General features: G+C 37.5%; 1 protein-coding gene across 1 annotated transcript in view; it reads right to left on the bottom strand.

Moving 5' to 3' along the window:
- Positions 1-13,538, bottom strand: part of lamc3 (laminin, gamma 3) — a 224,770-nt gene that overhangs the window by 145,753 nt on the left and 65,479 nt on the right. The window contains exon 4 of the mRNA XM_047372964.1: positions 8,691-8,857. Within this exon, the coding sequence (XP_047228920.1) occupies positions 8,691-8,857 (167 nt within the window). The remainder of the gene's footprint in view (positions 1-8,690; positions 8,858-13,538) is intronic.

Raw genomic sequence — 13,538 nt, 5'->3', positions numbered from 1 at the left:
GGTTAAGTCAGAGTTCCAAACAAAAATCTTAGCTCTTAATTTAGATGCTGTTTTAGACTTTAAAAGGTCAGTCAGTAATTTTCTACCACTTCATCCATAGTGGGTCGCGGGGAAGCTGATGCCTATCCCTACCAGGCTATTGGGGGGAGGCGGGGTGCACCCTGGACAGGTCACCAGCCCATCGCAGGGCAACACAGACACACACACACACACACACAACAAACAACCATACACACACTGAGTCACACCTAAGGGCAATGTAGAGAGACCAATCAACCCTAAAAGTCATGTTTTGGACTGTGAGAGGAAGCCAGGGTACCTGGAAAAAACCCACGCATGCACGGGAAGAACATGCAAACTCCACGCAGAAAGACCCCTGGCCGGAAGTCAAACCCAGGACCTTCTTGCTGCAAAGCAACAGTGCTACTAACGTGCCACCGTGCAGCCTACTTTAAAAAGGTTTGTAAAAAAAATTGTGCAATGATCTTTTTGTCTTCATTTTAATATGCTTTGAAATAATTCAAGTATAGTCCTTTAAAACAGATAGGGACTTTTTTTGAGGAAATGCCACTTCTTACCTGCAGTGGATGGCTTATTTAACAACATAAGTTTAGATAAACAGAAAGAAGGTCAAATTAGATATTCAAGCTAACAGCAACTCACAGTGGGACCATTTCCAAAAGTTTCTGTAATGTAAAACTGTAATGTCAAAAATTCATAATCCACATTGGTCTGTTACCCATGATGTTCCCTGGAAAACATAAAATGGACAGAATTCAACAACAGAGATGTTAACAGATCCCATTCACTTGAACTGCTTGACAATTTTGGGTTTTTACATGGCATTGCTTTATTAGGTACTTACTTGGACGAGTTATCTACTGCAGGTAAGATATTCTTAACAGCACATCAGAACCCCAATAAAAAAAAAATACCCTAACTTTTAATATGGATTTTCTGCAATGCAGTAAAACTCTTCTGTCAAGCTATACTGGAAAACAGTCATGATATATGTTTAGAGTTACACAGTGTTCTTATGCAACAAATGGTTAAAAATCATAGGACATTGCCTTTTTGTCATAGACAGATGTCAGGTCATTCCTTTAAAAACAAAATGGTTTAACTCTCTTTTTCAGAAAGAAAGTCCACAGTAGAATGACATGAAGTCCAATTTAAGAAAGCAGGAGAACCTAACAGATTTTGAACGTCACATCCACTATCTAAAGTAGTACACAGATGAGGCTAAGATAAGTGTTAAAATTAGGAATTAATTCTTGACGTTCAAGAAAATGATTCCCTTTTCGCAAAACAAATGTATATGTCAGCTTCAAAGACGTCATGATGGAATTTAAAGTGTGTCCCAACAGAAGGAGCCCCAGGCTGAATCTATTATTACATCAGGCAAACAATGAGTTTTCCAGGGACCCTCGGCAAACTGACAGGCTGTAAATGATTTTATTCCCAGGGGGAAGAATTTTGATGAGAATAATATCCCATTATTTCCCAGCACATCTGTACACAGAGTCAACTCTTCTCACATATTGTCCTGCCCATAATTACTATTACAAACTATAAAGCTATACAGTTTTGGAAACATCCACACACCTATTTCATAAAAAAAATACCATCTTTGATGTGTATTTCCTCCACCTGAAAAAGCATTAACTAATATGCAATCACATGTTGCAAAGACAGAGATAAAACACACTACATGAACTTATTCCCAAAGAATTTCTCAGTAAAGATTACCTTAAATTAGCACCTTTAAAATAATGGCAGTAATATTGGCAAAGTTATTGTTCATCAATACCATGTAAGCTTCTCCATATTTTATAAAGTTCTGTGTTAAGTTCAGCTATGGTCCTGTTCTAAGCCTCTAGCTTCTGGCCTTAAAAATGTAAAAAAAAAAAAAAATGTTATAATTGTCCCTTTCGCTAAATGTTTTTTTTTTTTTTTTGTGAGATTTGTTTTAATCAATACTAATCGTTTATTGCCTTGCAGCAAAACATATTAATAGTTAGTTATTTGCATATATGATATTACAAAAATAGTTTTGTGTTGATTAGTTTAAACTGTCTTCGTCTTGTGGGCCAAGATTAATAAGGATGTGCTCGGTAAGCAAATTGTATATGAAATGAAAAAAAAAAACCATTGAAACAATAATGTCAAGATAGAATACAGTATTCATATCACTCAAACTGTAAAGTGTGGCTTACATTTGTATTTACTTCCCTAAAAATACTCCTACCACTGCAATTATGGGGTATGTCTACCAGCGTTGGACATGAAGACACTGAAATTGTTCTGAAAACGAACCCATTCTTCAATGAAAAAGTGCTCAGTTGTAGTCAGACTGGACAAAGACTCACAAAAAGATATAATTTTTCAAGTCTTGACACAGATTCTCATATAGATTTCAGTCTGGGTCATTTTTAGCAAAGATCATCTTTGATTGGATAGTGGGTCTGAAGGCATCCTGCTATCAATGCTAAAAAAAAAAAAAAAAAACATCCACACAGCAACATTTTACAGTGGGGAGGAAGTGGTCAGAATCATCTGCAATGTTTTCCTACCACACAATATTTTGTATGTAGGCCAAAAAGTAAACTTCTGGTTTATCCTTATCTGAGCACCTTTAAATGGGGCCTCTTGTTGTTTTCTTTCATTACTGGGTAGTTTCCAGTCACAAAGGGTATTGCATGTAAGAGAAAAAGTCCAATTTTGATCTTATCTAACCAGAGTAACTTGTTTCTTATGTTTGTCGAGTCCTTGACATGTGACTTCTTATAGCCATTTTTCAACGACAGCTTGTAAATCTTCCATAAAGGCCATCTCTGCAACTCCTTCAGATTTACAATAAGCCTCTGATGGACAAGTGTTGGTAGGACTGAAGTTTTGCCATATTTCTTCACTTTTCAGATGACGGATTAAACTGAACGTAAGATGTTCAAAGCATGAAATTTTGTTGAAAATTCCAACCTACCTTAAACGTCTCTATAGTTTTATCCCTGGCCTGTCTGGAAGGTTTCTTTGTCTTAATGATTGTTCACAAATATTCTCTAACAGACCTCTGAACCATTCACAAAGATTAAAATATACCCAGATAGACTCTATTTACTAAACTACAAGCAACTGGTTCCACTGAATTTTACTTACTAACTTTAAGAATAAATGCAGCAGAATAAAATGTATCCAAATCATTTACTTTCACTTCATAATTATTTACTACTTTGTAGTCTATCACATAAAGGCCAAATAAGATACATTCAAGTTTGTGGCTGCAAAGTGACAAAATGTGTAAAAGTTCAAGGATTATGAATACTTCATGATAAATATTAAAAACATGGTTACTCTCAGTTAGTATGACTAAGCGCAAGTGCTCAAAAATAGGAAAACGTCTTATTGAATATTCTACAAGTGCCCTAGGCAGTGTTGAAGCAGAAGGCTTTTTATCAGTGACATGAGCTGGGGTGATGACAGGAAAAAAGGAGGGTTGAGAGGGCAAACTGGAGTGGGCTGCAATACTATGTAGTTTGCCCCCAAACTGTAGATTTATTAACTGAGTTTTTCAGGACTGACGTCCAGCAAACCTCCAAGTTTCCCTTGTTTCTGTTTTGAGTCATACTCTTTGTTAATAGCTCAATGGAATTTGCTAATTGCAAAGCCAAAAAGCCTCTGTGTCCTTTATGGTTAACAACAACCATTAAGAAACTGATGTGGTTCAAATTATGTTGTACTTTTCCAAATTTTCATCAAAACTGTTATGCCTCAACTTTTGGTTCATTTTATTCTGATTTGAAAAGCTGAAAAAAGTCTCCAGAGACTACTTTTAAGTGAACAACCTAGCTAACAAATTTTCCAGCCCTTAAAACATAACTGAGTATTATGTGTAATATTTGCCCCAAGGGAAAACACAGTGAGCCAGTGCTGTCATTTAATATTGTAAGGGTGTAGGTTTGAACCTGTCAGCTGGCCTGGCTTTGGTCTCCTCCAAATACCCAAATATATGCAGGTTACAGTAACTGATGTGAACAGGAGAGAAAGTGGTTGTCTGTCTCTGGGTGTCAACTTTTGACTGGTTGTCAGAATACAGAGTGCCTACTTTCAGCTGGAATAATCTTCAACCACTTGCAGACCTAAAACATGGCTGGGAAAAGCCAGCGAGTGATGGATGGATGAAAATTTCAGTTTGAACAGAGACAAGACTCGAGATATGTTTAGTGGAATAGTGATGTCTGTCTTGTAGCATGATGTTATGACATAGAAACAAAGGGAAAAGTGTCATAGTTTTTAAAACCAGAAAGCTAACACTTGAGTTGTTCCTGTTGCTGGGTTACAGAGCTGATTATTAAAATAATCAGTGTAATACATCTGTTGGAGGCCTCAGGATTTCAAGGCCAAAAGTAACTCGTAACGAAAAAACAAAAAAACACATCATGTTGTGGAGCCATTAGGATGCATATGAGATGCAACTTTACACCTCAGATACCTCAGGCTATTCAAAGCAGCACTGCAAAACTGACCAGGTTTTCATGGTACAAGAAATACAAACAATAGCAGGTTACAGGCTTAAATGCATCTTTAAAATTACAGCGCTCACGTGTTTCTTCCCATGCTTACAATTTAGTGTGACATAATTTCTTAATTAAGCCTTCTGACAGGTTAAAATGTGTATAAAGCACACACTGTAAACACTTTGCATCAGTTTTGATTTCCTATATCTTATGTCCTTGTCCTTGTCATGGCTGAGACAAAAACTTCCTCATAAAGCCAAAAATTGTAACTTCTTCAGGCAAACTTTGGAGCTTTACCAGTCCTGAGAGCAGCGTCTCTCCTCTCCGCTTCTCCAGCCACACCCCCCTCACAACAGAACCCCAGAGCCTTATTTTATAGGTTCTGGCTGGGCTGTGGTCCAGATAATTATCCCAGTGGATTGTTTTAGGAAATTGAAATAACATATATAAGACATTCTTGACTATACAATAATACAAACATTACTTATATTATGTTCGTTTATGTTTTTATTTTTTGTTTATTTATTACTTTAATGTGACAACGTCACACAGTAAAGTTAATAACAGCACAGCACATTACACTGACAGCTGGAGGCGGGGCTTTAAGCCATAGCTCCAGCTGTCAGTGGAAACACAACAGGTTCTGTGCCGAGTGGAGAGACCAGGCTGAGCGGAGCCGCACCGCCGAAAAAGAACCAGTGGAAAAGGGTCATTAGAAGTTGTGCCAAATTTTTCTTCAGCTGAATCAAAACAAAACTGAAGTAATAATCTTTGGACCAAAGGAAGAGTGTTTAAAAGTTAGCACACAGCTTCAGTTAGCTAGAAACCACCAGTCAGGCTCGAAACCTGGGTGTAGTGATGGACTCAGACCTGAACCTTCAGAGGCACATAAAGACAGTAACAAGGTGGGTCTTCTATCACCTAATAAACATCTCCAGGATTAAAGGACTAATGTCTCAGCAGGACCTTGAAAAACTAATTCATGTGTTCATCTTTAGTAGAATTGATTACTGCAACGGTGTCTTCACAGGTCTGCCTAAAAAGTCGATCAGACAGCTGCAGTTGGTCCAGAACGCTGCTGCCCGCGTCCTCACTAGAACTAAGAAAGTTGAGCACATCAGCCCGGTTCTAAAGTCCCTACACTGGCTCCCTGTAGCTCAGAGAATAGAGTTTAAAATACTTCTGTTAGTCTATAAATCACTGAATGGCTTAGCACCAAAATACACTACAGACTTGTTGTCAGTGTATCAACCACCCAGACCTCTCAGGTCTTCTGGCTCAAATCTACTCAGCATACACAGAACCAGAACCAAACATGGAGAAGCAGCTTTTAGCTCTTATGCTCCACTAATTTGGAATAAACTCCCAGAAAATTGTAAAAGCGCCGAAACCCTAAATTGCTTTAAATCAAGATTAAAAATGTATTTGTTTAAAGTGGCCTTTGACTGTGCCATCTAAGCATAATTAGTTTCCTTTAAATTTCTTATCCATCATTCTATTCTCTTTATTTATATATATTTTTTTGTTAACTCTGTTGTTTGATTTTATCATTTGTTTTTCTGTGTCTGTATCTGTGTTTATTTTCTTTGTGATTGTATTGTAATTGTATGTACAGCGCTTTGAGTGTCTCGTTGCTGAAAAGCGTTATATAAATAAACTTACCTTACCTTAACCACAATCTTTGATATGCATTAACAAAGTTTTAGAATAGTTTTGGTCAGATATTTAACCTCTTCTCTTACTGTCCATCAACTTTGTTAGAAGCATCCATGTCTTCACTAGCAAAATAGGCCCCAGCATAATGCAACCACCACCATGCTTGACAACTGGGACAATGTCAATTGTTCTCATCTTGACGCCTACAAAAATACTTCCTGTCATTGTGGCCCAATAGCTTAGTTTTTGTCTCCTCTGACTGGACTTGGATAGAATAGGTTGTTCCAACAGAACAATGATCCCAAACACAAAACTAGTTATGGAATGGACAAAACAGGTTACTGAAATCATCTTTCCTTATCACTGATCTCAAGACTATTGAACGTTTGTGAATTAAGCAAAGTCGAACTCAAGAAACCAAACAGTTTAAAACAACCCCACCAACTCTGACGAGAAGTGTCAAATAGGGTTAGCCACCATGATGTCAGAAGTTTGTAAATGGCTAAAAGTGTGTGGCCATGCTGGAAATTTCTAAGTGAAATTTAAACAAATGGTATCTATGGAGTTTATGAATTTCCCTTATCCCTTATCTATTATTTGGAATTCTGACAATAAATTCAATTTTGATCACTCAGTTCTTGTCTTTTTAATCCAATGAAGTAATTTTTTGTAAGATAATTTCATCTTGAAAAAATATAAAACAAGGTAAATGCATTCTTAATGACCAAAAATTATGACATGATGAAATCATGTCTATGATGAAAGTAAAAAACGTTTCACTGCAACTTTATGTGTGACAACATATGTTTCATGTCAAATTGCTATTTTAGAGCTGTAGGGCATTTCTAAATTTGGAGTAACTATATTTGTATTATTTTATTCAGATGAATGTATTAGTTATTTGTTTGACTGCTTTCAGGATCAATGCTGTTTTCTCAGACAAATGGGTCTGAACCACCCCTTCCCTCAGTAATTACTCCTCACTAACATGGAATTATACACAATGTCATGTTTTGTTTAAAATAAATACATCTTTCTATTGCTTTGGTACACAACAACTGAAAATTTTAGGGTGTTTACTTGGATTAAAATTTACATCTTTGTTTGTTTAGTGCTTTACAATTGTTTAATGCAGATTTGTTGATCGCAATTATGAGTTGAAAGGAAAGCGTTTTGTCAAAATAGTGTGCCCAAACAACAAAGAATATATTATGTTGAATGTTCTGGTGAGGCAAAATTAGTCCAAATGAGCTCTCAGCTAGGCAATTATTCAGAGGAATCAGCTTTACGCTTTTATAATCTCTTCCGCTTGTATCCAACTTGTTCTTAATATATGGCATTGATTAATTTGGGTGCAGCAGTATATTTAGGACGCCATCTGTTTGGAACAAAGAGTAACAGTAATTAAAACATACTTAGTGCTTAATAGAATTCTGAAAAAACGGAGAGAAAAAACTATTTGGGAGGCTCTCTTCTTTGTGATTTTCATTCGTCAGCCAATTACATTTCATCCTTGGGAGCACTCAGTAAAACCACATGGTTGGGTGAGCCAAACTGGATAATTCTCCAATTTATGCATATGGAAACACAGATGAGAGCATTCCAGCAAACATATACAACACAAAAAATCTATGAAGAATTCATTAGGAATATGTTCAGTCCCTTGCAAGAGTAATTATTCTTCTTGACCTTTTTCACATTTTGTCGCATTACAACAACCTACCTCTGATGTATATGACAGACCAAAATTACCTAATTGTGAAGTAGAGGGAAAAGGATACATTATTTTCAAAAAGTTTTATAAATAAAAGAGAAGTGATGTGAATTTGATTGTTTTTTTTAGAAGCACCGTTCACTGTAAATACAGTAGCAACGTTTCTGGGGTATTTTGTCCTTATTGATGTGCCCTTGTCAGCCTCAAGTTGCCTCCTGGTCTGTCGGTGTGTGGATGTGTGCATGTTTAAAATACCAATTCCTATACTCATAGTGTAAAAGCTCTTGGACGGTCAGTCTATTTACTATGGTGCTTCTCTTAACAATTAAGCTTTTCCTTGCTAAGGGTGTCAATTTAGCTGGATATTCATGACCAAATCTTTACCAAATCTCATAAAATTTTAGAGTTAGAAATACTTTTGCTAGCCATATTAAAATGCTTTAATAAACAATTTCAAGTCAATAAATGCCTTTTAATTTATTTATTTATTTATTTTTGCTAATGAAGAGCAAATTTACTACTCTACCTCTGACAAAATTTTAATTCTACATAGTCAAATGTTAGTTTACAAGCTTAGAAAAGTCAGTGATTTTCAGTTTCTGTTGGGACTTAATGCCCCCACTGATAGTAAAACTGTAATATCTTTTTTTTTCTCTTTCTGTGATGAAGGGCAAAGCACACTGATAGATTTTACACAACCGCTGACAGCCTGAGCTTGTCACTAGAATTTACTACTGCCCTGTGGACTTTCCAGATGGCTACACCCAGTGGGTTCATGACAACACCCCCAGAATCAAGCTACTCACTCAAGCACTCGTTGGCGGCGTCCCAAGTGGCCCTGGCCCAGGGTCTGTCCTGGTAAAAGGGGTGACATCTCTCGCAGTCGTCTCCGACTGTGTGATGTCGGCAGGCACACACCAGGCCACCCTGTTCCCCCTCAACACACTCACTGGCATGGCCGTTGCACTTACATCTAAAGGGAAACATATACATTTTTAGGTCTGCAAGTACAGTCTTTCCTGTGATTTTCCTCTCTCCATACTTTTTCTTTCTCACACTGAGAACAAATGTGCACACGGTGGATGGAGCCGAAGGCGGAAGGAAGTGAGAGGGTATTTCCACCATAAGGACTTGTCACTTCATATTATCTCTCACAGGCATAAATGTGGTCTGAGATGAGATGGAGTCTTCATTCCCCCTCAGCAACTGCACTTTTCAACTGTGTTAATGTGCCACTGCTAACTATACTCAAACTATCCAAAGGACAAGGAAAAAAAGCAACAGGCGTGTACTGGATGAAAGTGTCACTGCGGGCTCACTATTTACTTTAAAGTTGCATGCAAACATTTAGGCAGCTCCCCTTTAAGAGCTTGAACCAGCCAGGGCTTAAAGCAAAATATTTTATAGAGGACGTCAGGGAAACTCTGATCTAATTCTAATTTATGATGGAGCTATATTGGCCCATTTACTACAATGATGTGGACAAATATCAGCCTTGGAACATGGGGTAAATGCTCAAAGAGCTGAGTAAAAAAAGATTATATACATTGGCATCCAGAAATGAAGAAATTAAGTGCATTTTGTAAAACAGATTGCCCTGTGTCTTCATATGATTTATGATGTGCCCTTGTTTGGTATAGTGTTTGTATATTGTGTGTGTATGGCAGAGCCAGCCCAAGGCAAGAGCGAGCTAAGCTGCAGTTTAGGGCCCCCAAAACATCAGGGATCTTCCATTCAGGCTTGAATTTTAACTCAGACCATGGATCTAAAATTTATTTGTTTTGTTTTTCAAGAATGATAATGCTATTGAAGTTAAAGTATAGCTAAAAATTTAACTTTAAGAATTAAAGTATTTGGCAAGTTTAAATTGTAAATGTGCAAAGAATAATCTTCATTGTTTGATTTTTGTATTAACACAGTTACAGTCGGATGCTTTAAGTTTAATATTTCTTTGTATGTGATCTCAGCTTGTTCATAAATACATCTCAGCAAATGATAACAATTTATCCATGGTTGCTTTTAAGCTTAGCCAATTAAAATTGGGTACTCTAACTTCCTCCCAAAACCATGCCGAAGTTAAATTGGATTCTCTGAATTGCCCTTGGGTGTGTGCATGTATGGTTGTCTGTCTTGTGTGTCTCTGTGTTGTCCTGTGAAGGACTGGTCACCTCTCTAGGGTGTTCCACATCTCTCTGAGATAGGCACTCCATGACCCATAAGGATTATGACCCAGGAAATAAAGTTATATGCTCTATACACTGTATGAGTGCCCCCAAGTAATGAAACAATTATTAGCTGAATTATTTGGACTGTGCTGCCATCGGAGCTGCTTCAAGCTGTCAGATAGCTCATGTGAGTGAACTTTTACAGATGTAGGCAGAGGCAGAGGTGGGAATTCACAAAGCATCTCCTCGATTTCTGTTTTGATCCCCTACTTGCTTTATTTTTGCAATGGGTTCATAAAGCAGATTGTTTTAAATAGACGCAGGTTCGAACATGCCCATAAATTCTAGCAGATGGTTGCAATTTGCACCTATTTTTGCATCAGGTCAAAGTCACCCACCCTCCCGCCTGAACAAAACAGAGTCAGTGTAGTGATTTCAGACATAGAATTATTTTTCACTTTATTAATTTCATTTATAGAGGCTGAGATAAACTTAATAACACCAGGTTCAGATCTGACAAGGATCACCTCAAAATGTTTGAAGTAACATCTGACTGAAGGGATTAATTCAATTCAATTCAGTTTATTTATATAGCGCCAATTCACAACACATGTCATCTCAAGGCACTTCACAACAGTCAGGTACATACATTCCAATTAATCCTACTTTAGGATTACTTTAGGATGGTATCAGGAAGTGATGCTGCAGATGTTAAAGACAGTGTAATAGCGTTTTTTTTTTTTTTACTCACTCAGATATGTAAGCATTGATTAAGGCTAATAAATTATCAGATAATAAAATTATTGCATGTGGCATACACAAATATACTGTAGTAGCTTGTCTGAAAATTCAAGTGATATTTGTGCATGACATGTGACATCTCCTCCAATTTCATCTCTATCAGTTTTGCACATCGAGAGACTGAAATTCTTGCCCATTCTTCCTTGCAAAACAGCTCGAGCTCAGTGAGGCTGGATGGAGAGCGTTCGTGAACAGCAGTCTTCAGCTCTTTCCACAGATTCTCAATTGGATTCAGGTCTGGACTTTGACTTGGCCATTCCAACACCTGGATATGTTTATTTGTGAACCATTCCATTGTAGATTTGGCTTTGTGTTTTAGATCATTGTCTTGTTGGAAGATAAATCTCTGTCCCAGTCTCAGGTCTCTTGCAGACTCCAACAGGTTTTCTTCCAGAATGGTCCTGTATTTGACCCCATCCATCTTCCCATCAATTTTGACCATCTTCCCTGTCCCTGTTGACAAAAAGCAGGCCCAAACCATGATGCTGCCACCACCATGTTTGACAGTTGGGATTTTGTGTTCAGGGTGATGAGCTGTGTTGCTTTTACGCCAAACATATTGTTTTGGATTGTGGCCAAACAGTTCGATTTTAGTTTCATCTGACCAGAGCACCTTCTTCCACATGTTTGGTGTGTCTCCCAGGTGGCTTGTGGCAAACGTTAAATTAGACTTTTTATGGATATCTTTGAGAAAGGGCTTTCTTCTTGCCACTCTTCCATAAAGGCCAGATTTGTGCAGTGTACGACTGATTGTTGTCCTATGGACAGACTCTCCCACCTCAGCTGTAGATCTCTGCAGGTCATCCAGAGTGATCATGGGCCTCTTGGCTGCATCTCTGATCAGTCTTCTCCTTGTTCAAGATGAAAGTTTAGAGGGACGGCCGGGTCTTGGTAGATTTGCAGTGGTCTGATACTCCTTCCATTTCAATATGATTGCTTGCACAGTGCTCCTTGGGATGTTTAAAGCTTGGGAAATCTTTTTGTATCCAAATCCAGCTTTAAACCTCTCCACAACAGTATCTTGGACTTGCCTCGTGTGTTCCTTGGTCTTCATGATGCTCTCTGCACTTTGAACAGAACCCTGAGACTATCACAGAGCAGGTGCATTTATACGGAGACTTGATTAGACACAGGTGGATTTTATTTATCATCATCAGTCATTTGGGACAACATTGGATCATTCAGAGATCCTCACTGAACTTCTGGAGCGAGTTTGCTGCACTGAAAGTAAAGGGGCCGAATAATATTGCACGCCACACTTTTCAGTTTTTTATTTGTTAAAAAAGATTGACACATCCAATACATTTCATTCCACTTCACCATTGTGTCCCACTAGTTGTTGATTCTTCACAAAAAATTTGAATTTTATGTCTTTATGTTTGAAGTCTGAAATGTGGCAAAAGTTTGAAAAGTTCAAGGGGGCCGAGTACTTTTGCAAGGCACTGTATTTTATGAGCAGTTTGGCCAAAGTCTCTAGTTTCAGAATCAGAAGCAAACACAAACTCAGCTTTGCCCACATTTTGCACCCACAAATACCCTTCTCCCAGAGTGTCATCATTTAAAATGACACATTGATTTGATTCATAAATAGAGGATAGTAAATTGCTCTTTGTGTCAAGGTTTTATGTTTGAAAATAACGTGATAAAAATCCCAAAGTTTTTGTCCATATTTTGGTTCACCACCTTATGCTATGATTACTTTCTCATGCTTTCTTTGGACAACAGCTTTAAAATAATAAGGTAACCTTTTTGTTGTTAATAATGTTTATTTGCAGATTTTTGATCAAATTATAGTTTAGAGATCTGTGAGTCATAAGAGCAGAAAAAACATCTAGTGTTTGACTATCATGGTAGTCAAACATGCATTTGAAAAAGATGTTTACAATAATTGAGCAATTGTGGAAGGCAGTGTCTTTTTAACTTTACCAGTTTTTACTGAACATGTAAGCTGCTTTCCAAAATACGCAGGTACATTGTTCCATTTCTCACTCCAGCAGCGAAATGTTCCCCTTGTCACAGGATGTAACAAAAGCCCAAAACGAGATCAAAATGCACCCCCTGCTAGCAGTTTAAATGTGTTTCTGGAGTAACTTTTTTCCACCTTCTTTTCTACAGAACACAACTTTGCTAATTGGAGCGAAATCAATGCTTTGACTCATCGACCCACAGGATCTATCTCCAACATGCATCAAGGTTGTTGAGGTAGTAAACTTATGAAACAGAATTTTCAGATGAGATCTTGGAAAGGTTTTCCTCCTCAGATTATTTTGGTGAAATGTCAAATGAAGTTACTGTTAATACAATTGATACACATTTTTATAACCAGATAATATTCTGCAGGTGTAACAGTATACAGTTGCTGACAGTATATACTTCTGTCTCTTCAACATACAAAATGTGTAAATTTTCACAATCAGTGGGAGCCTCAGACCCCACCTGCATTTTCTATCTTAATCGAAGAAATGTGTTTTGTATACCTTTTCATGAGAATAATACTACTTACAGTAATTTTCTAATAATTTTCTCTTCTTTTGCAAATGGATAGGCTCATTTTCCCGAGAGCATGTTGCCAGCTATGACTTACTTTGTATGCATTATTCTCTGGCAGTGTTGCAGGTTTTGTCAAATGGCTGCAATAAGGGACCGACATTTGTCACTGAGTGGCAAACTCTGTCAAATTTAGTCAGC

The sequence above is a fragment of the Girardinichthys multiradiatus genome, chromosome 8 (assembly GCF_021462225.1).
Source record: "Girardinichthys multiradiatus isolate DD_20200921_A chromosome 8, DD_fGirMul_XY1, whole genome shotgun sequence".
In the NCBI taxonomy this organism is placed as follows: domain Eukaryota; kingdom Metazoa; phylum Chordata; class Actinopteri; order Cyprinodontiformes; family Goodeidae; genus Girardinichthys; species Girardinichthys multiradiatus.
This window is presented reverse-complemented; position numbering and strand designations above follow the sequence as displayed.